Source organism: Carassius gibelio, chromosome B25 (assembly GCF_023724105.1).
Source record: "Carassius gibelio isolate Cgi1373 ecotype wild population from Czech Republic chromosome B25, carGib1.2-hapl.c, whole genome shotgun sequence".
NCBI classification, from domain to species: domain Eukaryota; kingdom Metazoa; phylum Chordata; class Actinopteri; order Cypriniformes; family Cyprinidae; genus Carassius; species Carassius gibelio.
In genome coordinates, this window is record NC_068420.1 from 21,484,963 (window position 1) to 21,511,222 (window position 26,260).

The window sequence follows — 26,260 nt, forward strand, 5'->3', positions numbered from 1 at the left end:
CAGCTTAAGTCAGAAGCTGTAATTTATTTAATTTAATTACAGAAAAGAAATAAAAGTAATCCCTTCCTTTAAATTTAATTACAGTAATTAGTATTTTAAAAAACAAACAACAAATAAATAAATAAATACAGTTCTTTAGCTATGCAAAAATGCTATAAAATATTACTGTAAAATCAAATATAGATGATTTATAAATCCTCACTATATGAAATCCCCAATAAGAAAAAGCATGACAATTCCATTGTTTTCGAGCTACAGGCATACGTCACAGCATCTATATTAGTATCCTTCCTAAATATTTTTAGTGATGCACTTCGAGAAATAATCGCGTTAACCATATGGCATCGCTGGAGAACTGAGGGTTGATGTTGCTCATCAGACATGAGTAATCGAAAAACACAAAGAAATACGTAATACTAAACATTACTGTATTAAAGTATAACACCGATACTTTATAAAGTTTTAACCTCCTGTTGCATAAATACAGTATCACACGACTACGTTTATAATCTAAATGATGAATCTGCCGTTTTGTTCGATCTGTGTTGTGCGACTAATCGAGTCTTGCTCATGTTGTGACAGCGCCTGCGCAGACTTCACGTGGACCAGTATTTATCATAGACAGTAAAAGTATTTATTTAGCGTCTGGGCTACGTGTAGTCATGCTGCCCATGTGGAACATATTACTAAAATAAAAGCTCTTTATATCGGTTCGTTCACATTATAACGCGTAGTTTCGCTTTTGTCTGAGAAAATGGTGAAGGATGCTGCAGCGAAACTGTCCAAAATGTCCTGCGGATGAAGGTTAGAAGCGTTTGACTCTTGCGGAAATCAAATATTTCTGGATTTCAGATGAGAATGTAATTCAGTGGTGAACTTTTGACTTAAGATTTGATCAGAAATGTTTTGTTTTGAGTCTCGTGCTGTATATCACCTGCTGCAGTGAATAGTGAGTGATGAGTCTGGTGACAGCTCTCTGTGTTTCTGTCTCTGTCTGTCTGTGTGTGTATGTGTGTGTGTATGTGTGTTTGTGTTTCTGTCTGTCTGTCTGTGTTTGTGTGTTTCTGTCTCTGTTTCTGTCTGTCTCTCTGTCTGTGTGTGTTTCTGTCTGTGTTTCTGTCTTTGTGTCTGTCTGTCTGTGTGTGTTTGTGTGTTTCTGTCTGTGTTTGTGTTTCTGTCTGTCTGTCTGTGTGTGTCTGTCTGTCTGTCCCTCTGTGTTTGTGTCTGTCTGTTGTTCTGTTTCTGTCTGTCTGTGTTTCTGTCTGTGTGTGTCTGTAGTTCATGCAGCGAGGTTTGGACGCAGAGCTGAAGAAGCAGCTGGATGAGGAGGAGAAGAGGATCATCAGTGATGAGCACTGGTTCCTGGATCTTCCTGAGCTCAAGGCCAAAGAGTGAGACCTCACGCTCCTTGTGTAATCCCATGTCTGCGCATAAGAAAAGAAAAAATGCTTTGGTAAATTATGACCAAAAAAAGATGGTTTTATGAAATAAAAAGGTCAAAATTGTGACTTTCATTCAAAATCATGAGGCCAAAACTGAAAAAAAAAAAATGTTTTTAACACTGAGACGTTAGACTTGTCATCTCATAATTATGGATTAGTATGTCATAATTTTTACTTTTATGTTAATTTTGATTTGCCAATGCATGATTGTTTTACCTTGTTTGGTGAAAATCTGCTTCCATAAAACATCTACATTTAAGAGAGCTTTTTACAAAATTAAGTTTGCAGGGTATGTTTAAATGAAAGGTATAATTCTTTAATGTTTTGTTATTTTTAGTTTTATTCAAATAAATAAATACGAATCGATGGAGAATCTCATTGTAGACTGGAATCTTTTATTTGTTTGTAATTCAGTGACATTCAGCCATTATTATTATTATTATTATTATTATTATTATTATTATGTGAGCTCTAAGTAACCAGATATCTATAATCCTACACACACCATGTGTCAGTGTCATCTTGTCATGCATTATTTATTAAAAAAATAACTAAGTATTTTTAATTTTATTAGAAACCATATCATCGAGGAGAGAAGAACCGTTCCCTGTGAGGATTTGGTTTACGGCAGAATCTCATTCAGAGGCTTCAATCCTGAAGTTGAGGTAAACTTTTATGAAATATGAGACCAGATGCTTATAATTTTTAACCAGTCAGGATCACAGATTTGGATGTGTTTGATTCACAACCTGGAATCTGAAGTATTTGAGATGATTCATCATATGATTTCTGTAACTTTGAGCTCTGAACACACTGACCACCAAACAAAATCTCTTGTAGAAATGAATGTTACTAATGAACACACACAAAGAGGAAGAGGACGATGTGAGCAGGATGGAAACTGATATAACGGATGAAGAGATGGCCAGAAGGTGAGAGGGGAAGAGATCTTAAAGTCATCTCATTGTACAGGAGCCAAAGACGTTGACTGTTATCTGCTTTTTCTGCAGATATGAAAGCTTGGTTGAGAGCATGAGGAAAAAGTTTGCCAAGAAAATAAATTTTTCCTCATTTACTAAGAGTGAAGAGGACGTCAACTGCAATGTTGCTGATAATCAGCTTAAAAAAGTGTTCCTGAAACCTCAGGACTGAGACGTTTCAATCACACAACTCTGCTCTTTAAGTCTTCTTTTGTTTTGTTTTTTTTCTGTTTAATGATGACAATGTGATTATTTATTTATTTTTTTAAGAGACCAGTATTTTATGGAAAGGGTACAAGCTTATGGATTTGTTTGAACATCCTTCGACTTTATTTATAATTTTTCACAATTTTCAAAATGTACCATCCTAAAAAAAAAATTGTAAAAACCTGACCTGGATGTAATGACCAGTGCTTTAAAAATGTCTGAGAACTTAATTATGGCTTTATGACGCCAATATTAGTGAAATTCTGCTGATATGTCTATTGTCAACTATATAGCAGTGCAGTCTCTTTCAAACCTAGCTTTCTAACATTTTGCTAAATCTTTCGTCCATGAAACTTTGCAGAACCATCTTAAATGTGACTGCACTTTCATGCTAGACTGATGCTATGATATTTGCTTGCCAAAATTGTTCAAAGACAGTCAAATGAGGTCGGGTAAAGTGGGTCACTTTTTGTAAAATGTAATTTTAGATACCTAGATATTTTTTTTTATTAAACAACTGAAAGAACATGTGCTGACATTACATTTGATGCAATCTTAATATCAGAATATTCAGAAATATGAATATTGATTAAAAGTCTACAATACACTAAAGATGTGAGTGTGACTATAACAAGCAACAACGAATATCAGATCAGATAAGATCAGTTTCTAGAACTAACTTCTAGGCTAAAGTCAAACTGAACAGCTGTTCATATTGGGAATTGAAACACAAATAAGTCTCCTGCGTTTATTCCATTGCTAATGAGAAAGAGCTGATTGAAATATGCAAATGTATAAATTACCGCTTATTCCCATCTAGAAAACGCACTCCGTGTTGAGATTCCTTCAGTCACATGACCATATGATACACAGAAAACGAGGATATCATTGCTCTTTTGTTGATTTTGATTGCTTCCATTGTCCTCATTTGTAAGCCGCTTTGGATAAAAGCATCTGCTAAATGGTTAAATCTAAAGGTAATGAAAAGTGCAATCCTGTGAGATATTCCCAGAGCAGTCAGAGCCTGGTTCGACACCCATTCCTTGCCCCTTCCTCAACCCCATTGAGTCTGGAGATGGAAGGATTTTGATCATCGTCCCTCCAGATGTCTCTCCAGGATGCTGTATGCCAAGACATTACAGCTGAACAATACCAGGAAGGATAAGCCATACCAAAAGATTCTTCCCATGATGCCTTGTCAGAGAAGATGCCAGGTGTGATGTGGATGAGAACATGTGGCCAAATGCAGAAGACCAGGGAGATTAGATTACATTTATTTATTTATTCTGTGGCTTTTCCTGTTTGTATATTTTGTATTTTCACATACAGTAATACTGTAAATGACAGCTTTATTGTACATAGTTTTCCTGCATTCATAAACTGTTCATTCTATAAAGCTACTGAGATGGGTCATTCAATTTTTGCCTTGAATTTCTGCAGCAAAATAAACAAAATACATGCATTTACTAAAACCCAAAAAGAAACTGTAGTGTAAAAACATCCTATGAACAATGCAATATACAGTATAAGATCAGACACCTAAAATAATGCACTTGATGTTAGTGTTTTTATGATATTGTGCTGTGATTGACTAAATGTTTGTGTTAGTGTTAGAAGAGAACATGTGTTCGGGTTTTGGAATAATAATTTGATATTGAGACATGTTTGCAGTGTTTCGGTAGATGTAGTTTATTGTGTTAGTGTACTATTGCAATGTGTGTTTTTGAGCATGAAATTAACTGTTTTGTCAGTTGTGTGTTGATGCATTAAGAGTTTAGGAAAATTGTTAGAAGTATTGAAAAAAACTGTATTATTTAAAGAAATAGTGTCCCTTTATTTAAAACCCATTGTTATGCTCTGAAAGTGCAAACCCATTGAGAACAGTACAATCAAACTTAAACAGCCCACTTTACCTGATTTCACCCTGAATGTGTGCATCAGCAAGCGCAAGAATTCATGATTTCTGCAGGTTGGGGATCACTGCTCATATACATTTGTGAGAGGATTCTGTCTGACAGAGAGGTGGGACAGTGTCTGTAGAGCAATGGAAGAGCCCACGCCGAGGCCCCGGGGTAATAGAAGGCTTTTGGTCTCGGGGACAGTATTGCATGCTTTAAATCCTCCAGAAAGGGCCGTGTGTCTGCGCTTGATACTGAGGACATGTGGAGCAGCCGCTGCTGCATTGAGCGGATGTACTCTTCTCCATAAGACGCCATCACTTCCGGAGACAAACCGCTGAGGACGTCCTCCTGAGCTCTACTCCACTGCTCTCTGCTGCCCAGAATATCTGGAACATGGGTTTTTGATGACAAAATGATCGTTAATAAACCTGTATACAAAACCTGTATAATATTACATTTTAAAATGCTCCTGATAAGATTACAATAAATTACTTATTTATGGATTACATAGTTACAAATTATTCTCACAACGGAAGTAAATTACTTATAAAGTGTTGATTCCCCCTAATTCTTATTTATTGTCTTGAAGATTTTCCTTTTTTTACATAATTCTGATGTGCAATACTGAAAACAGTGAGTATTCACAACACAAAATGGCCATGTAAATGTCAAAATTACTTTTTTTTGTCAGTCAAACCCCTTTGAACTAAAATATTTACTTCAAATCCTGTGATTTAAAGTTTGGATTTTATTCACTTAAGATATTTACATGTTCTCTGATCACATTGACATGCAGGGACTCAAATAAAGTGCTTCACATTTGGGTGTAGAAGTGTTTTTAGTTTCTATTTTAAAATAGTTTACTCTTTTTTATTATACATTGTTATGAGGTCGAGCTTTTTAACAACTTCTAATAACTAAGTGCTAAAGGATTCTCTTAATAGCCAAATAAATCATGTACAGGGAAAAAAGGGAAGGTGCCAGTATTGAGCCTTGAGGGATGCCACATTTGAGAAGAGCAACAGAGGAAATGAAGTCACCTAGTTTGACAAAAAAATTTGTGTTGGATAAAAATGATTGAAACTACTTGAAGACCGTACATTTTAGGCCAAAGTATGACTCTAATCTAGATATAAAAATAGAGTGGTCCACAGTGTCACATGCTGCTGATAAATGAACCAGGACCACAGAATCACCAGATTCATTAGCTAAAAGGATATCGTTTAACACTCTGAGAAGGGTCGTTTCACTACTATGAGCAGATTTAAAACCAGATTAAAAAATTTCAGTAATATATTTAAGATTTAGAAAGAACTGTCTTTGGTCAAAGAACATTTTTTCTAAAACCTTTCAAATAAATGGTAAAACAGAAATGGGACAGAAGTTATTCCAAATAGAAGGATCTAGTGAAGACTACTTGAAAAGCAGAGTGAAGGTAGCCACTTCAACAGCAGGCACTTATTGAAAAAAGACACCTATGTTAACAGAAGCATTAACAACTAAATTAATAACTTTAAATTAGAACTTTAGGAGTAGATTTTTTTATTAAATCAGAAAAATAAGTAGCCTTAGCAGACTTAGCAGTATACCGCTTTAAACGATCTTCAAACAACTGAAATGAAATATGTAAATTATCCTTTTTCCATTTGTGCTCTGCTCATAAGAGTCGAGTATCAGAATTGTGCTAAAGAACAGACTTAGATTTGTGCTTATTAGGCTTGAGTGGAGCAGTGACACCTAAAATATTCAGCCAGGCAGACTTTAGAAGACTTTGCTGTTGGTCAGCATCCAGGTCAGGTAGCGGTAGATCCAGAGATAGATGAGAACAAGACTCCATAAAACACTGAATAAAATTTGACCCAAACTCAGAAGAATAGAACCGAGACAGCGTTACAGCTTTCTTAGTAAAGTGAGAAAGATTAGAAAGAGACATAGAAAATAAAACCGGCTTATGGAAATCAGATATCTTAATATCAGAAACAGCAAAATCATGAGAGAGTACAAGACCTAAAATATGACCCTGAACATGAGTGGATTCCTTTGGAACCAAACTAAATAAGTCAATGAGATTGAGAAACTCCTTTGATAACAGGTTTGACTGACAGCAGACATGGATATTAAAATTGTTGATGAATTCAGTAAATTGCTGTATGAAGTCCTTTGCTGAGTGAGGGGGAAGGTAAATCGCCCCCAATAAAACAGGACCATTCCAGTCGAGATGGAGGAGCTGATCTTCAAAACTGGAAAACACATCTACTGAAACAGACCGACAATGCTCAAGAAAAGAGTCTTTTAAAATAGTTACTAGTCCACCCCCTTTCCTGTTCGGGCGAAGAGAAATAAAAAAGGTGCAGTCAGCCTGAACCAACTCCAAATAAGAGTTAAATGACCAACCTTGGTCCAGGATTCAATGATGAACACAAAATCCAGACTATGAGAAGTGAAGAAACAGTTTAGCAGAAAAGTCTTATTCACCAAAGATTGAGCGTTGATTAGAGACATTTTTGGTGGGGAATCACCTCAGGAGAAAGCGATGCTCTGTTCAGCGAACGCAGGTTACCGGGAATCACTAGACAGATCCAAGGAAGGCCCTCCAAGGAGACGGGGAGAACAGGTCGAAGCCACCTGCAAAGGCAAATCCAGCGACCTCAAGGCAACAAGGACGCAGCAGAATGACTCACAGGAAAGGCCAGGCCAAAGCCAGGCCAAAGGTGTGCCTTCAGTTTGATGGTAAATGTATAGGGTCATGTAATCAGTATGTCTATGCTGCAAAAGAGGCTCTTGGTACATACCTGAACTCCAAAATACTCCAAACGAAGACCAGCTGCACGGGGTACAAGTTCAACGCAATCACATTATTCATTAACACACAAAGCATTCATGAAATTCCCGTTTGCAGATCTCACGCACACATAGACGCACTCTCACCTATGTAAACCCATTTTCTTTTTTTCTTTTTTTAGTGTTTCATATCATCTGCTCATTTTGTGAGTGTTTGATGTGGAATTGAGATGTGCTTAAAATTGCCAAGGACTGGTTGTGATTGGAATCAAGTACCATCACAGGGAAAAGACAATTCATTACCGTTTGTGCAATTTTAATGTCTTTTTTTTTACTTAGTTGTTGAAAGGATTTCCCTTTCTTTCTTTTTCTTTTTTGAATGTTGGTTGTTATTTAAATAGTGCAAAATGTATGGTTATGTTGGGTCTATATTTTATGATGGGTTTTGCAGCTTGAAATTAAATTAGCACTTTGAGTAATGTTTCCTGGGTTTGATTTGATTTATCTCCTTTCTGGTTTCTTTATTACTTGTGGTTTTTATTGAGCTATCCATATTTAAGTACAATGACAGGGATGTAACCTTGTCAGGTGCACAAACTTAACACAATTATCTGGTAATGTGGGACGCCAGACGCAAAACCGTTACAGAATTGGCACCCAAAACAGGGACCCTGAACTAAGATTAAACAGACATCTTAAGTAATTGACATTAAAGAAGCGACTGTGTATTACCTTTGAAGTCTGAAGGGAGTGAATCAAATTAAGTTTAATATATTTAACCTGTGAACAGAATTTAAATTGTAAATATTTTTCTTTCTGTGATCTGAGCTGTTTTGATCCTCCAAACTGTGAAGTTGGGGATGAGCTTGATCTCTTGGGCAAGTTAAAGAGCATTACAATTTACTATTTTGCCCAAGTTTGTTATTTTTATCCCAAACAAAGACACACAGACCATTTACTATCATCTGATTTTTATTTTTACACTTCACACACTGACTAAAAGTACCTGAAGTGGAAACTCCCACCTGGCAGCCATCAGTCCCTATCATCTCTCATGCATACTGTAAACCCCTAATTACAATCAAACTTCCCAACATGGAAAACAAGTGTAGTTTGTGTCATCCATTCTGACTGGCATCACTCTAGTGCAAAACCTCACATGGGATCTGAAATTTCAATTACATGCATATTTGTACTACCCCACTGAAGTTACAAACACTTGGGAAAGGGATACAACAACTGAGCAAACAAGTACAAGGAGACTTGGACACGCTAAAGCCATTTATCCAGAAACAGGAGACCACAGTATCAGAACTCACCAAATAGGTAAAAGCTAAGTTTATTCAACATTAAATTAATATATTAACTGCCGTAGCTAAAATGGAGGATAATCAGAAACAGTTATTTAAGTGCACTTCCGATAACCAACTAAAGATGGAGATAGACTAAACTAAAGCCACAAAATGTTTGATCATAGAGGAATTAAACAAAGGGGGGTCTATTGTTGTGTCTAAAGTGCATTTCTTTATCCAACAGCTTCAAGCAGAATTATAACAGGGCCTCAAAGCCACTTCCAGAGTCTGAAATACAGTCAAGAGCAGCTCACAATACAGTTTCATCAATGCTAAACACACATAGACTGCACCCAGATGTGCAGCAACACTCAAAAGTTTTAGTTAGACCGGTCTAAAAATCTTCACGAATGGCAAAGCTGAAGTTCCACTAGGTTGGATTAATGCTATGATTACACTTCATGATCAGTAGTCCTTACTTTAACGTCATTGACATATGCATCAGTCTTAGGACGGGGAATTTATTTTCCTAAAATACTTTTTAAAAAGTATGAAATGGAATACTTCTGTCAACCAGGACAAGCTCACATTCCTGCATAAGAATCTTGTGTTCATCAAACTCCAAGCAGTTTACCAGATCTCTACAAAATAGTTGACTTTTAGGCACCGTTCCACTACCTTGACCCACAGCAGTGTCACGAGAGACTGGCTGTACACTGACCAAGCCTTAATTAACAGAGCAATCGAGGAAGCAGCTTGAAATGTGAAAAAAGGACAAGTCAGTGAACACTTCGATGTCAATAAGCCTCTGATCACTTGAAATCTTGTCTGTCTTCACCCCCAATTCTGGGAAATCCCAATCTACAGTTGCCTTTCATTGTATATGCCATTGCAAGTGGCACTGGCTTAGGCGCTGCATTGACGCAGCAAAAAGAACAAGGCAGAGAATAGGGCAAGGATCCTCAAATCTGGACCTCAAGATGCAGAGTTTAGCTTTAACCATAATCAAACACACCTGAGCATGCTAATCAATGCTAATCGATGTCTTTGGGATCATTTGAAAATCTCAGACAGGTGACTTTGATCAGGGTTGGAGCTAAACTCTGCAGTGCATTGGACCTCCAGGGCAAGATTTGAGGAAGGGGGAATTAGGGGATCGTTTGTGCTAGTTGCATCTTAAAGCAAAGGTAAACTACTCCACCACGGAGAAAGAGTGCCTACCCGTGGTTTGGGTTCTTGACAAGTGGCTAAACTATCTTAAACACTGGCTGTTAACGTCATTACAGATCATACTGCTTTGCAGTGGTTAATGAACTCCACCAAAACAACCAGTCAATTCATTCGATGGGCACTTTGTCCATAGATATTTGATTTTGTGTTGGAATATCAAAAAAAGGAATATTGAATGTAGCCACCGACGCTCTTTCTCGACTGCACCACCACCTGAGTGTAATATTTACACCTGTAGGCAAGTGGATTCAGAGTTTCCAATTTCCCATGAAAATATCTGAATGAACAACATTGTGATCCTGAAATCACTAAAATTATAAAGCAACTAACGAATCCCCTGAAAAGGAACTATATGCTGTGCTTGAATACAGGTTATACCATATCACTCACCTGTCAGATGGCAACATCCAGTACCATGCTGTCATTCCTCGTAGTCTTATACTCACCATTGAGTGGACATCTTGGTGTCTTCAAAACATATAAGCAAGTGCAAGATGTTGCATATTGGCATGGTATGTGGACTGATGTAAAAATATGTCAAGAGTTACGATTTACGTTAAAACCGTTAAACGCTTAAGAGTGTCAACCAATCATCACTTAAAGACCAGGTGAAATGTTTGGAGTAGATATACTGGGACCAAAGAGTTCCAAACAACATGAACACTCGTCTCAGTAGATTACTCCTCAAGATTGGTCAAGCTATTCCCCTTGAGACATGCAACTTAAATAAAATAAATAAAAATGATTTGGTAATGCAGGAAGCAAGGGGCACTACCATTAAAATAACCTATTACATTTCCAAAGTAACCTTCCCAACACTGACTATTAATACATGATTGCCTCACATGTTCCAAACTTTTTTTTTTTTGGAATGTGTTGCAGTCTGTATATTTGCAAAAAATACATTACATTCATAGATCATCTTCTACATATCATTAATTTGTCAATGAAATAAGGACATGTCCCCCACAACCTTAAAATTGGCACTTATTGAGCCTTTTTTATAAGAAAATATTTATAAAACCATATTTTCCATCTTAAAATATATTTAAATCACGACCTATGCTCTCAATGTCAGAAGCATTCATTTTAATTTATTGCGTTCATGACCTCAAGGTTGGATTATTGTAATGCTTTATTGGGTAGTTGCTCTGCGCTCTCAAACTCCAGCTTGTCAAAAAATGCTGCAGCTAGAGTTCTTACTAAAACCATATTAGCCCGGTTCTGTCAAGCCTGCACTGACCCCTTATTGAACATCAAATACATTTTGAAATCTTGCTAATTACTTATAAAATCTAGAATAAAGATCCATCCTGGTTTACACATAATACACTGTCACATTTCTATAATTAAAATCTGCTAAAATATTGTTTGGCTGCATGAATTAGGTCAACCAGGACCAAGAGCACTTCCCTTAACACCCAGTGTACTTGCTAGAGGAGAACTGGCCCCCCGACTGAGCTTGGTTTCTCTTTTCTGTCACTGATGGTCACTTCACTGAATCATCAATGAACGGGCTCCAGCTGAAAATGAGACTTTTTTTATTGTCCTCTTCCATTATTGAAACTAATTTTTTGACAAAATCAATTTTGTTGTCATTGTCGTCTTGTCATTCACAAAGTAAAGATAATTTAAAGTGTTAATAAATGTGTTTTCAATGTAGTTAAAGGTCAAATTACATTTCAGATTAATCTTTTTTTTTTCTTCATTTATCATACTGTCCCAAATTTTTCGCAAATACAGTTGTACAGCTGTAAAAATTACAATATATATATATTTTTTTTTGCTCATTGGTTTGCATTCTCAGGGTCTGTTGACATCAAGGAATGATAACAATAACCACACAGTTTTAATTATTGTTGTAATTCTGCATGAATCAGGAATCCAATGATAGATATAACAATAACAACCTGGGAACGATGTTGTTGGAATAACTTTCAGAATAATTTTTTCCAGCCATTGAATGATAGAAACATGGATGGCCAATCAGAATTCATCTGGTTTTAGGAGATTGAGGATTTTTTAACTACAGCACACTTACCATAAACTACAATGTCTGTTGGTGTTGGTGCCAAAACATTTATTGGTGTGAAAGTGCTTTTATTCTCACTTGTTTTGAAACCTCCAGGTTGAATGATGATGACTTTGACTCCCCAGCGTGAGAGTTCCTGTCTCATCGCTCCACTGAAGGAGATCAGCGCTGCTTTAGACGCCCCGTATCCTGCGAATCCAGGAAATGGAACTTCTCCTGAAGGAAACCAATGATTCATTTCAAAGCTGTTAGTGTTTATTGGTATTTTATACTCCTTAATGTAACTAATATATATGTTTTGTAAGAGACTATTCAGTACCTGAAGTCTATAAAAACTGCATGTTTACAAAAACGTTTACCTGCCATACTGGCTATACTGATGAGTCGTCCTTTCGATTGGCGTATCAGAGGCAGAAAGACTTGTGTCATTTCCACATTACCAATAAAATTCACATCTAAGCATTTTTTATACATTTTAATTGGCAGAATTTCTCCGTCACACATGTATCCCAGCACTCCAGCGTTGTTCACTAGTGCCCAGAGTCCTGCCCATAGACAAGTCATAAAAATAACATCAATTCACTAGTTCGTATCTATACTGCTAAACTTTAAACAGTAACATTTCTTCATGATTGTTAGTTAACCTTACTGCCACTATGAGAGAGGTTGCCAGGGCATTGTTATGGGGTTGCTACAGTGTTCTGACTGATTTATAGCTTGTTGCTAAGCAGTTTTTTTTTGGGGGGAGGGGGTGTCCTGGGTTGTAATAGGCCCTAGATTATGCAGTTTCGTTGCCATTCTGACTCCTATTCTACTATGCGGCTGCTAGGGGTTTTTTTTTTTGGACAGTTGCAAGAATGTGTTTCTAAATGGTCGCTTGAGTGCTGTGGGATGTTACTTTGCAATAGCTTTTTAGCATTTCCATCATTTCCATGTGATTGCTATGCAGATTCTAAGCATCTTGTTATCTCTGGAACACCTTTATCATTTGGTTTCTGCATAGGAATGCATTCGCCTCTTGTTATTTACACTACATTTACAATTTGGTGGTGCATGTCTAAACAGGCAGTGATGTAGAATCGGTGGGCGGGGCTAAACAGGCAGTGATGTAGAATCGGTGGGCGGGGCTAAACAGGCAGTGATGTAGAAGCAGGCGTTGGTCTATCTTCTGTGGAGGCGGAGCTTAACCACACTATTACATCACAGAGTAGAACATTCCAAAAGCTGTTGTTTCGACAGACTGCCTTCAATATAAGCTGATTTTAGACTAAAGAGTATGACTTGAGTCCTGAAACTTGCATAATGTTTTTAGTAGTACAGTGACCTGATTTTTGATTTTTGATTTCTCAGTTCATGAGCTCTTTTTAAGGTGTTGCTGTTAAGTGGCAACTAGGGTATTCTGGGTGATTGCTAGGATTTTACTAAGTGGGTGTTCTGGGAAGTTCCTATGTGGTTGCTAGAGTTTTCCATATGATTGCTAAGATGTTTCTAAGTGGATACTAAGGTATTTTGGCTGGTTACTAGGGCTTTTTAAGCAGATGCTTTGCTGTTGCTTGAGTGTTTTATATAGTTGCTAGTATATTGCTAAGTGGTGTTCTGGGTAGCTGCTGTACAGTTGCTAAAATGTATTCATTCATTCATTTTAAATCCAAAGGCTCTAGTCTTTATGAGATCGTAGTCTCTAGATATGGTTCAGATCTCTTGTTCAGTGTAGGTCAGTGAGGTTTTCTTACCTGTTTCACTTGTTTGGCTCTGGATGTACTGGCGTGCCTGTGTGATCTGGCTGCTGTTGGTGATGTCTAACTGTAGGACGGTGAGGTTTGGTGATTCAGCTCTCTTAAGCTCCAGAGCTCCAGGACTGAGTTCATCCAGAACCCCTGCAAACACCCTCATCCCTGCGCGGTCTAAAAACATGGCCAGATCATGACCAAAACCCGAATCACAACCTATGAGACAAACACAAGTTCAGTTTCGATGCACATTCCTCAATTCCAATGCATTATGGGTAGTATTGGGTAGCCGTTATTGACAACGCTATCTCACGACTAATTCGTACGTATTTTACGAGGTTGCTTATTCGTATGAATTTGTACGACCTCACTCGTATGATTTGATACGATTTGTCTAAACCCCAGTGATGATTAGGTTTAGGAGCGGGGTTAGGTGTAGGTCATTCATAAAAATTCATACAAATTGTGCAACTCATAAAATAAGTACGATTTGGCAAAAATCTTATGAATTTGTACGAGTGTGGTCGTATGAATTCGGACGAATAAGCCACCTCGTGAAAAATGTACGAATGCCGTGAGATCGGGTTGGTTATTGAAAGCATCTATATAATAATGCAGCAGTTTATATTTGTTCATTTTATTCTGTACAGAAAAAATTCTGTGTCAAGTTACATGCAGCATTATAGAAGTTCTTATAGAAACCAGTGCAGTTAACCTTACTGAGAGAAGTTCAGAGTGCAAAGTTTAGTTGGATGGCAGAGAAATATAAATTTACTGGTTCAAACATGTTCACGTTTCATTGCTTAAAGAATATTTTGGGACCAATTATATTGTAGGTACAGTGACATGTTTTAATGATTATTAAAGGCTTAGTTCACCCGAGGATGAAAATTTGTTCACCTTCTGCGGTCCTCACCCTTGAAGCATCCTATGTGACTTTCTTCTTCTAGAAGAATCCAATCTGTGTTATATTAAAAATTGGCCTTGCTCTTCCAAATCTTTCAATGGGGTTAAGTGGGTATTTGTTCTAAACAGTTCAGAAGACGTGAAATAAAGCACATCTGTAATAACACGTCCCTCACACGGCTCCGGGGGGGTGAATTAAGGCCCCCTGTATCGAATCCATGTGTTATTACGTTTGAAACCTAGATATTTATCTTACAAAAATGCATGGATTCGCAACAGGGGGGCTTTAGTCACACCCCCACCCCCCCCCCCCCCCCAAGCCATGTGAGGGACATTTTATTACAGATGCACGCACTTTATTTATTTCAATAATATTAACAATGTTCATCGTCTGGCTGACTACGTCTTGTATTATTTTTTCTAAAAATCCTGTAATACGCGCACAAACTGACAGTCACCACTTATAAGCTACTACTAAATATTGTAGAAACGTAATTTTCTGTAAAGTTGCTTTGTAAAGATTTGCATTGTAAAAAGCGCTATACAAATAAACTTGAATTGAATTGAATTGTATGAAACACAATTAATATATATATTGAGATTCATAATATATACAAATGCACAGAAGTAAACAGGATAGTGTCTTACCTGTGATCAGTACCGCCTTGCTTTGGGTAGGCAACGTGACCCCTTCTCTCCCTAGATAGTGGATGACACTGCACAGCACACTCACAAGACCTACTTTTAGAGCACTTGAATGGACCAAATAGCTCAACGTCACTCCCGAAACCAGAAGCAGCACCAACCACCACACTGACCGGCCCTTAACAACCTGCAGAAGCAGGAGCCCAACACAGACTACCACCAGCAGATCGTATAGAAACCCCAGACAGCCTTCTACAGTCCCCTCCATTTCTACAGCAGGCACAAGAATGAAGCAGCCAGTGCTATCAGGAGATCTAGAAAGGCGCCTGTGAGATTATTGTGCTCTGCTGGTTTGTTGAATCTTACAGGTTGTATGCTTCACACTGCACACAGTCACGAATCCCGCCCTCCACCAGTGCATATCTTATTTTGTATATTTAGGCATGTGTAAACGTGCCTACGGCCGTAGAAAAATTGGGCTGGAGGTGAATTATATAATTTTATTAAATAAAACTTTCATTTTGAGATACAGCTACATTGAAACAAATAAAAAACTTTACAATAAAAAGATATGGATGACAACATGTAATGTGCTTTTATCAACATAATTGGATGCATTAGTCTGATTAACTACAAAGGTGCACTCGTTGGCTCAAATGTCTACTGGCCTGACAGCATTTCAATCAACATTTGGATCTACTTTCATAACCACCAAGCTGTAGTATCACGTACATGTAATCCGAGATGCATTTCAGACAGAAAATAGATTCAAGTTTCCAGGTAAACTGATTTTGGTATGATTTGGTAATGCATTCATTTCAGGTAACGGTGACTTTGTTTCTAGCTCTGTGTCTTTTGTCTGGAACAACATTCACGTCAAACACATATACCCTAACTATATCCATAATAGTTAGCCCAATCAGTAACGTTATATAAAGTTATCCCAATATTATGCTAACATTGTTCAATCACACATCCCAATCCCCAAAACCCAATGTTGATAGGAATGTTGTTCCACTACCAAAAAGGTGGTCGAACAAGGAAACACATGGTTTGTATACAATAGTTGTCCAGTTAGCATGTTTGCTAATTCAGGGAGAAATTCCTCTTTTAACTCAAAATATTGTGCCTAAGTAACATGCTTGATATAGATGAGGTCCCAGAACAAGAGGTGGTGTCAAAACAGGCCAGGTTTGCAAAACAGGTTATGGAACATAAAAAAGACAAGCTTTTACTTATTGTGTGGGCAAATAATGGTAGTGAGTAACCTGGTTTTATGAAATGCAGCAGAGACGTACATGGGCATAGCATGAATGCCTTGCAGTTGTGGAAAAAGCGGGGGTCCTCTAAATCCGCTTGTGCAACCAATTGGGGATCTGGTTCATTTAATAAACACTTAATTTGTCATCTTTGAGTAAATTTTACTGAAGAAAAAGAACATGCAGCCAGGCAAGGAAGGTGACAAACAATACATTTATTGTGTTTCCTTGGTCCAAAGGAGAACATGAAATCCATCTAGAATGCACAGTGCAAACAGATAGTTATCCATACTGGTCCACAGATACACGATCGAGTCAAATCCAACACAACACACAAGAATCTCATGGCTTATAGATGATGACAGACATAAAGTGCTCGTCCTCCGTGTCTAGGTTCACTCTCTGAACTACGCCAAGCTTTAACACATAATTCACCAATCTCATTGGATGAGGGTGCCAGCAGAGGTAGGGTTAAAGGGGAGGAAACATTTAAGAGCGGTTTTTCTTGTAGAAGCTGATGAGGCCATTGGTGGAGGAGTCGTGGGAACAAACGCTTGCGTCGTCCTGCAGCTCGGGTTCGATCTTCTTGGCCAGCTGCTTGCCGAGCTCCACACTGATGGGACAGAGAAAAACAATCTGCCTGAAACTTCAGACTTCTCAAAGCAAACCATTTCTAACAAGGTGACCACAGTACGGAGGAAAAGTTCAGTTTCAGATCAACTTTTGAACTGGACCTAATCGAAGCTGAAGAAAACTCACCCCCATTGGTCATAGCTGTTGATATCCCACATCACACCTTGCACAAAGATCTTGTGTTCATACATGGCTGAAACACATCATATTGTCCATGAGTGCGGGGTCAACAAAACCAATGGACATCTACAAAACGAAGCAGTGGTATATCATGTTTGATACTCACCAACAAGTGCACCAAGCATGAAAGGAGTAAGTTTCTTGAAGATGATAGAGTTGCTTGGCTTGTTTCCTTCAAAAACCTAAAAAAACAAACAAAAAAACATATCGATATGTCATTATAAAAAAGTGGACCAGATGTATGGTAGTTAGTGTTCATACCCGAGCCCCGACGAGACTTATAAATGTGCTACACTGAACCGACTTAGCTTTACTTATTTGCTATCATCTCTGTCAGAGCAGAAAGCAGTCGGAGCAGAAATGTTAAATTTAACAACATAGACGATTCATTCATAATATTATTATAAAAATTTGAGAAACTGCAAAGCGCGGTATGGCGGAAGAAGTCCTGCCTTCTAAATAAAAAAAGCCAATTGTCAAAGGTAAAGTCACTGAATCACTGCAGATGCTGTGCTATGGTAGCTTTGCTAGCCATAAACAAGACACATTAGCTACCTGGAGCAACCAAATATAAACTTTTTAATGCAATTTTTGTGCGTCATAGAAAACATTTATTCGACAGTTCTCCTAAGATTTTGCTGCCGTTTTAAAATATTTCATTGATATGTGAGCGTGCAAATCTGCGAGCAGTTTTTGAGATTCCACGTTTGTTTGCATTTATTGTTGCACACAACAAGGAGATGAACTCGAAATTACACGTACTTAAATCAATAATTACTGCCAAGAACAGAGTTCAAGCAAAACAAAATAAAATATAGAAATACAATAAACTTGTACAGAAAAGAATTATCTGATTCCCTGCTGAACACAAAACCACGCGCGTCAACACACCAGCATTTAATGATGGCTATCTTAAAGAGATACAGGGACATTGATCTTACTCTTACAATTCAACTTACAACAGAGTTCACGTGTGGTTCATGAAACATTTGTATGCTGCCAATCTCAACAAATGAAAGATCGCACGTTGATAAATGTGGCGGCAGAAAACATTCGTCACACGCCCCTATAAACACCCCGGTTTAGAAGCCCCGCCCCTAGAGTTAACAGCACGGAGAAATGGAACCAGGCCAAAAAGAGGAAGTAATCTCATGAAAGAGAAATTGGCAAGTATATATTGGCATTTGTCATAAACAGCATACAAATGTCAAGCAAAACTGAAACATTCCTCTGCAGGACGGTAGCCTTCTAGGAGCAGGGTTGGCTACCCCTGCTTTAGGGGATCTTGGCAATGCTTTTGTGTATTCAAACAAAAATCCCTGTATGACCATAACACACAGATGGAAGCGCATTTATCAATGCATGTCCACTAACTACCAATCCACAGTTCCAGTTTAGATACAAATGATTGTGTATCGACACTTGGTTTTCAAGTAAAGAACCACTCACTTTATGGGGCAAGAGTTTTTCCAGAGCATCTCCAGACATCCCAGCACCCTGGAGCTCCTTCTTGGCCTCTTCGGAGGTCTTTCCCCTCATCAGAGCCTCCGTCTGCGCCAGGAAGTTCGCCATCAGGATCTGTGAAAGGAGATGTACCGCTTAGACAAACACAGCTCAAATAACATCAGGGTTATCAGATGCACCAAGAGAACCAGAAAACAAAGACATATCCTGAACAACATAGACTTTCAGAGTACCTTATGATGCAGATTATCTCTGATAGGATGCTGACTCTGAGCAGGAATGAGGAAGTCAGCGGGAATCAAGCGAGTGCCTGCGGAGATTAAGATCTGTTGTGATAAAGACATCACAAATGGGCATTAACATGTCAATTCAACTAGGAGCTAGTCCAGAGGGAGGGTTGGGATCACAGACCCTGGTGAATGAGCTGGTAGAAGGCGTGCTGTCCGTTGGTTCCCGGTTCCCCCCACACGATGGGTCCAGTCTGGTAACTCACACGAGTGCCAGACTTGGTGATGTACTTCCCGTTGGACTCCATGTCTCCCTGAAAGATCATCAGCAACTCAACAAAGAGTTCTACTATCAGAAATGATGACCTTTATGAGGTCCGTTCCTGAAGCCTCATCAGACCGACCTGTTGGAAGTACGCAGCGAAGCGGTGCATGTACTGGTCGTAGGGAAGCAGGGCATGTGTCTCGGCCTGGAAGAAGTTGACGTACCAGACGCCGAGCAGGGCCAGTATGACCGGGGCGTTCTGCTCCAGAGGAGCCGAGCGGAAGTGGTTATCCTGACAGAAAGAGTACGGAGCGGTTACTCCCAGAAAACACAAACACACCAGTTCAACTCAATGTACAGTAATGCTCATCTTCTGTACAGTCATGCTTACCATCCAATGAGCACCAGCTAGAAGCTGCTCAAAACCGTCAAAACCTAGAAGACGAAAATAAATTAAGTTACTGGATCATTTACAGATGAAAGAAAGTGTGTGCAGCAGCCTTATGAATTTGGGTTTAGGCAGAAGTTAGTCCAGAAACATGCTCTGTACAGGTACATAAACGTGAATGTTTGGCCAGAGCTTGATCACTAAGTAAATTTAACCAAAACGAGCCATATTTGTGGGAATAACAATGACGAATCGAATTCCTATGAAGACCAGGAACATGGATTAAGAATGTAAATCAATTTAAATGTTCCTAATGACACTAGTTGACCTGAAAGAGCAAACTGAAAATATGGTGACGCTAATACTGAATACATGTTATAGCGCCCCCTCTGGCAATGCAGAGAATGCAAAACATACTTCAATTGCATTCTGATTTTATGAACAACCACCAAAACACACCAAATCAAAGTTGCGTAGCTAGAAGCACTTGTGTTCACATACTTGCATACAGCATGTTTCATGTCTTATAGGACTGTTCGTACAGCAGACGTACCTATGTGCAGTGCAATGGACAAACCAATAGCTGACCACAGCGAGTAGCGCCCGCCGACCCACTAAAAACATGAGCATTCAGGATCAGAGAAACAGTCTGGGATTTGAGAAGCAATATGCTGATTCAGGAGCATGGCAGATTAGTTCAATATTACTGGCGATCATGCATGCAGTCATTCACTCTTTCAGGCGTATTTTCAGCCAATCAAAATGAAGATTTCCATTCTGGTGCAAGAATAGATCATAATGCAAGGAATACTTACATCCCAAAACTCAAACATGTTGTTGGTGTCGATACCAAAGTCCTTGACTTTTGGCTGGTGAGGAGACAGGAAATTCATGTAACGTTTTTAAAGATTTTACCTTAATACATCAACAGAAAACACCATACAGCCGACATAACCCTGTACTTACTGCATTTGTGGAAAGAGCCACAAAATGTTTAGCCACAGCAGATTTCTGAAAATACACAAAATGTTGAATGAGACTAACAGACAGCCATCTATAATGTAGCGCACATAATTTAATCTTACTTTAGACAGTTACATTAGTAAAGGTACTAACATCTTTAGCGGCCCGGAGGAACCATTCTTTGGCTGTCTCAGCATTAGTGATGGTCTCTTGGGTGGTGAATGTCTAAAAAACAAAATCCAGTAAGAAATGTAGTACTTCACAGTAACATGTTCCCTTTGTATTACCAGTTTTGCTTAATATAAGTGAAAATGAACACTACAGTACTGCACAAGATTGTTTTCTTTAAACACTGTCCTTTACCTTGGATGCAATGATGAAGAGGGTGGTCTCAGCGTTGAGCTGGGCGAGGGTCTTGGCCATGTGTGTGCCATCAATATTAGAGACGAACCAGACGTTGGGTCCTCCTTTAGAGTACGGCTTCAGAGCTTCAGTCACCATCAGAGGACCCTGAAGAACACAACCAAACATAATAATAATAAACGCTATTCCAAGCATTAAGTTTCATTCCACTTCATTTACTCTCGGATCAGTCGAAGCAATAGGCAAATCTCTTTTATTGGTCAATCATGATGTGTAAACATCCACTGGATCTCAGGAAACTCATGGTAATCTCACCAAGTCAGAGCCACCAATGCCAATGTTCACAACATCAGTGATGGCTTTACCACTGAAGCCCTTCCACTCGCCACTGCGCACTCGCTGCAAAATAACACACACAAATACACAATGTCAGTTTTCCAAAGTCAGCGGTCATTGAAAATAATCATGAATTACTTTAAAATGCAATACAAACAGAACTACTTAGTCCACGGAGATTAAATGAATAAATATGAAAGAAGTCTGGTTTCGTGCTGTGTCACTGTCATGATAACCACCGCGCACACACAGTCTGCTCCGATCCAGAAACACGATAGAACGGAGCGGATCATATGAACGAGTCGGCGCATACCACAAAACGTATCGGACCCATCTGATTAATACACAAAATGCTATATTTTATAGCAATATGCATGAGATTGTGGCCGTCATACCCTGTCAAATGTGGCTTTTGCGAGGTCAACGGCGCTAGCCCAAGCTGTGATACAAACTAACACTATTGGCTATTTAAAAAGGGGGCGTGGCTGCTTTATATGTCCCGCCCTGTCTTCCTGTTTAAGTTAAACTGACATCAACACAGGCACTTCAGTGGACCTTTAATAAGTAAAAATCCATTAAAAAAATAAAATAAAATAAAATAAAATAGGTGTGTTCTATTACTAAGTGTGTGGTTACAAGCATGTTCACTCACATGGCAAAAGCCCTTCATCTGCTCCAGGACTCTGTTCACATCCGGCATCACGTCTTTACCGTCCACCATGATGGGAGTGTTAGAGCGGTTCCTCAGGGCGGTGTGGAGAACAGCACGACCCTATAAACCAACACACACACACACACACAGCTCAGCTCTACCCTACACACACATTATAGCAACTATACTCCCTTTTTATTGACATGTTTCATAACCATGAACCACAAGAGACATTACATGCTGTAGCTTCAGGACAGCCAGTGAGTTAAAGAGGAAACTGAGGGTTTTAACAGAACTTTCTGCTATGTGCCAATAGAAATTTAGAGAAGATGGAAGTGGAACTTACACAGAACTGGATTCTAGAAGGAACATGTCTTGCAATATCAACCTAAGGTCAAGCTCAAGTGAATTCTCAGTGAAATGTTTTACTGAGATATCATTACCTCAGTGAAGTTGATCTTTTCTCCAGCAAACATCTTCTCTCTGGCAGCTTCAACACCCACCGATCGTGCCTAATCATGATTGGACAGGGGGAAAAAACGGTTAATGTGACTCAGAACTTGTGTAAACACACATGAAAAGAACTATGCAAACACCGTTTGTGCTTTGTGTGCTGCTGTGATTACTGCAAGAAACATGCCACATCAGAGTGATACAGTTGCACAATCTCTACTCTGATTGGCTGAAGAGAGTACTGAAATGAAGAAGTACTGCGTAAGGTTAAATATGAGCTCTAATGGCAACTCAAGCTCAATCCAATATACACTTGCAATTCAGAGTTTTGTATAGCAGGAATTGTGAGATGTTAAGTTGAAATTGCCAAATGTAATATTGGAATTGCAAGATGTAATGTAAGAACTGTGACGTGTACCGTATTTTTCGGACATAACATAAGTCGCACTGGACTATAAGTCGCATTTATTTAGAACCAAGAGAAAACATTACCGTCTCCAGCCCCAAGAAGGCGCTCTAGGTTTTCAGTGTAGACTACAGGAGCACTGAGCAGCATAGAGCGCCCTCTCGCGGCTGGAGACGGTAATGTTTTCTCTTGGTTCATGTCAAATTAATTTTGATAAATAAGTCGCACCTCACCATAAGTCACAGGACCAGCCAAACTATGAAAAAAGTGCGACTTATAGTCCGGAAAATACGGTAAACGATGAACTGCGAAATGCAAAAACGGAATTGCGAGACGTAAACCCTGAACTGCGAGACGCAAAGACGGGATTGTGTGATGCAAAGTGGGAATTGCGAGGATGCAAAGACTGAATTGTGAGAAGCAAAGAATATATTGCGAGACGTTAAAACTGAATTGCGAGATGTAAAGACTGAATTGTGAGATGCAAAGTCGGAATTGTGAGCCAAAGACGGAATTGTTATATGCAAAGGGGGAATTGTGAGACGCAAAGTCAAAATTCTGAGAAAGAATTCAGAATTGTGAGACGCAAAGTCAAAATTCTGAGAAAGAATTCAGAATTGTGAGATGTAAAGTCAGAATTTCGAAACGTTAAAGGCAGAATTGTGAGATGTTAACTCGGAATTTTGACAAAAGACAGATTTCTGAGTTTATATAAATCACACATAATTCTAACATTTTTCTCATAACTGTGAGATTATCCATTGCTCCCATGTTTGCGCTGCCAAATTATGTATACAATATACTTTTGCTGCAGACAAGCACCAGCAATTGCATCAATACTGAAGTATACTTTGAACTTAAAGCTCAAACTACTTAAACATTGCACCACACACAGGCCTCGTGTGTCCCAGTGACACGGTTAACCGCATTCACCCATTCTATTCTCAGTAGCAGCAGCTTTAAAGACACATGCATTAAGCCAATTAACATCTGGAGATGGACAAACACACACACAAGTGCTTCTGATTAGGGGTTTAAAGATGCTTAGCTGAGAGATTACAGTAACAGCTCCGCTCCTGCACTGCTGTTTAACACTAACACGCTCTACTCTGACTTTATGAAGAAATGATTCTGATGTGAAGATTATGGACCGTACCATGTCGAAGAGCATGCGCAGGACTTCTTCATTGATGAGATTCTTGGAGTAATCCAGCAGAATGTCTCCATCATCTGTTGTCAGCTGTAAACTGCTCAGAAGACAAACATCATTAGGATATATACAAATGCTGGATTTGTTTAATTTTGCTTTATGTACAACAGGGATAATCCAGGAGCATCATTCAAGCCTAGTATATACACAAGTTAGAGGATCTTAATAATGTTTAGACTGGAAAAATGAATTAAACAGATGAGGAAAGCTATTTGAGAACATATATTAGGCGCACCCATCACAGTTATATTAAGCAGCGAGGCTCAAACTGCAGCAATGTCACATGACTCTCGAAACTGAATCACACTAAAATAAATATTTGTAAATTATTATTCTTCCCCTCACAACTTAAATTCCTGATCTATCCTTTACAAAAAAAATGTAATGGCGAAAAAACAAACACAGAAGCTTTCAAAATCTTGGTTACTGTATTATTTTATCTCATATTTAGTGTCTAAAACTAAATTAGCATGTTTTTTTTTTGTTTGTTTTTTAGTACCAAGAGACTATAGTCACCATAATAATTTATTTATATTAACATACATTAGCACACACTTTGTAGGAAAAATAAAATAAAAATCTGTATACATTATTATATATAATCGTAATTTACTTAGAATAAATATACATTTTTACTGTTCATTATTATTATTATTATTATTATTATTATTATTATTATTATTATTATTATTATTATTATATAAATTAATTATAAAGCTCATACTTCAATTTCACGTTATAACGTCAGCAGCGCAAACACGTGCTCATTCCAATGAGGTCATGTTTAAAGTACAATTCTTACATATAACAATTACGCTTGGGTTGAATATATTATATTAAATCGAATTAAACCTAGCTATATAATATGTAAATATTGTGAATGAAAATAAAACGTGTTACTATTCACACTCCACACGTTCAGTATAATTCACGCACTGATTCAGCTCTGCGGTGTGTGTGTGTGTGTGTGTGTGTGTGTGTAAGAGAGTGTGTGCAAAAGAGCACGTACAACATGCTGCTATAGCGCCCTCTCTTGACCAACACTATTCTGAGAATAAATACATACTACAGACTTTGAGCACTTAATACATCCGAATTTAACCTATAACAACTAACGCACTCTCATACGAATAGATTATTGTAAATATGCAACATATAAATAAAGAAGTATCGCAGCAGAGATACTCCCTTAAGAGACTGCATCAGCAGTGATGCACTTGAGAAACGCCTGATAATGTGCATTCAATGAAACAGTCATGAAATAAACTCATATATTAGTATGCTGTCACATTAAGAGCAGTGTTAAAGTGCACGCAGAGCTCAACGCACGCGAGCGACGATCAATGACCTTGTTATGCGTCTAGACGATATTACGGCAATCTTCACCGTTTTAAAGCTAAGATAAGCAGCGAAACATACCATCAGTGTGGTTCAATGAGTGCACATGAAGATATAAAACAGGTGTAACAGTGCAGAGACCAGAACCTGGAGCTCGAGACTGTTGGCCTGATGTGGCAATAACCTTGCGACATCAGAGATGACAAGTAACGCTGAATCTAACTATATGCGCAGTAATATGTGTCCTTGTATTAAATGAAGATGCTACCTTAGAAAAACAGAGCAGATTTGCTTATAAAGAGGTGATGCGCGGCAGACGTGATGCTGCCGAGGAAGAGGAGATGAAACACCAGTGTGACGGAGCTCACGCGCGCAGCGGAAGCGCGTTTGATGCGTGTTTCACCTGAACTTGTTGAATCTGTCCTGATCTGCGTCGAACATCTGCCTCATGTTGAGGTTTCCGGCGCTGGATTTGAACCATTGCTCCAGCTCGCGGTAGTTCGGATCGCTGGCGAGCCCCATGATGAATTAAACCTGGCTGTTCTTCGGTCCAAAGCTGCTGATGTGAATCATTCAGCGCACAGAAAGCGTGAGGAGGAAGTCCAATGACGAACCCTGACAGCCACGCCCCTCACTCGCGACACGCCCACCACAGCCCTAGAGAATCCTGCGTAGCCCCGCCCACCGTGAGACGCTGAGATGGCTGTTACGTAATACAGACCATGTATTCTTAATTAGAACATTTTGGCTGTTTGAAATAAATTTGACATTTCTTGTATTTTATGTGCCGGGTGATATTGATCAGCTGACTTACTGACTTATTTTAAACGTAATATGGCGTGCGTTTTTAATTATTCAGGTGTCACCACTAGATGGAACCAAACCACAAGAATATGTTGTTTAAATATACTTAACTTGAACTTTACCATAAAAACATGCAATTAGAAAATTATATTTGTATAATCATATAGCATTTA

The 26,260-nt window shown here is 38.6% G+C and overlaps 2 protein-coding genes and 1 pseudogene across 2 annotated transcripts; 1 reads left to right on the forward strand and 2 right to left on the reverse strand.

The window, feature by feature from the left end:
- Positions 1–754: 754 nt before the first annotated feature.
- Positions 755–3,155, forward strand: LOC128014387 (M-phase phosphoprotein 6-like; annotated as a pseudogene).
- Positions 3,156–4,389: 1,234 nt separating this feature from the next.
- LOC128014370 (estradiol 17-beta-dehydrogenase 2-like) lies at positions 4,390–15,494 on the reverse strand. The gene is made up of 5 exons (XM_052597947.1): positions 15,150–15,494; positions 13,599–13,811; positions 12,225–12,410; positions 11,944–12,081; positions 4,390–4,916 (listed from the first exon to the last, which is right to left on the reverse strand). Exons 1-5 carry the CDS (start codon positions 15,412–15,414, stop codon positions 4,567–4,569), a joined length of 1,152 nt encoding a protein of 383 aa, XP_052453907.1. The 5' UTR covers positions 15,415–15,494; the 3' UTR covers positions 4,390–4,566.
- A 1,106-nt stretch (positions 15,495–16,600) lies between these two features.
- LOC128014362 (glucose-6-phosphate isomerase-like) lies at positions 16,601–25,885 on the reverse strand. The gene is made up of 18 exons (XM_052597931.1): positions 25,687–25,885; positions 23,892–23,982; positions 22,320–22,388; positions 21,877–21,996; positions 21,204–21,287; positions 20,889–21,035; positions 20,679–20,750; positions 20,529–20,573; positions 20,378–20,431; positions 20,116–20,176; positions 19,566–19,609; positions 19,314–19,466; positions 19,094–19,223; positions 18,916–18,992; positions 18,668–18,796; positions 17,325–17,400; positions 17,165–17,231; positions 16,601–17,018 (listed from the first exon to the last, which is right to left on the reverse strand). Exons 1-18 carry the CDS (start codon positions 25,803–25,805, stop codon positions 16,895–16,897), a joined length of 1,662 nt encoding a protein of 553 aa, XP_052453891.1. The 5' UTR covers positions 25,806–25,885; the 3' UTR covers positions 16,601–16,894.
- Positions 25,886–26,260: the final 375 nt, after the last annotated feature.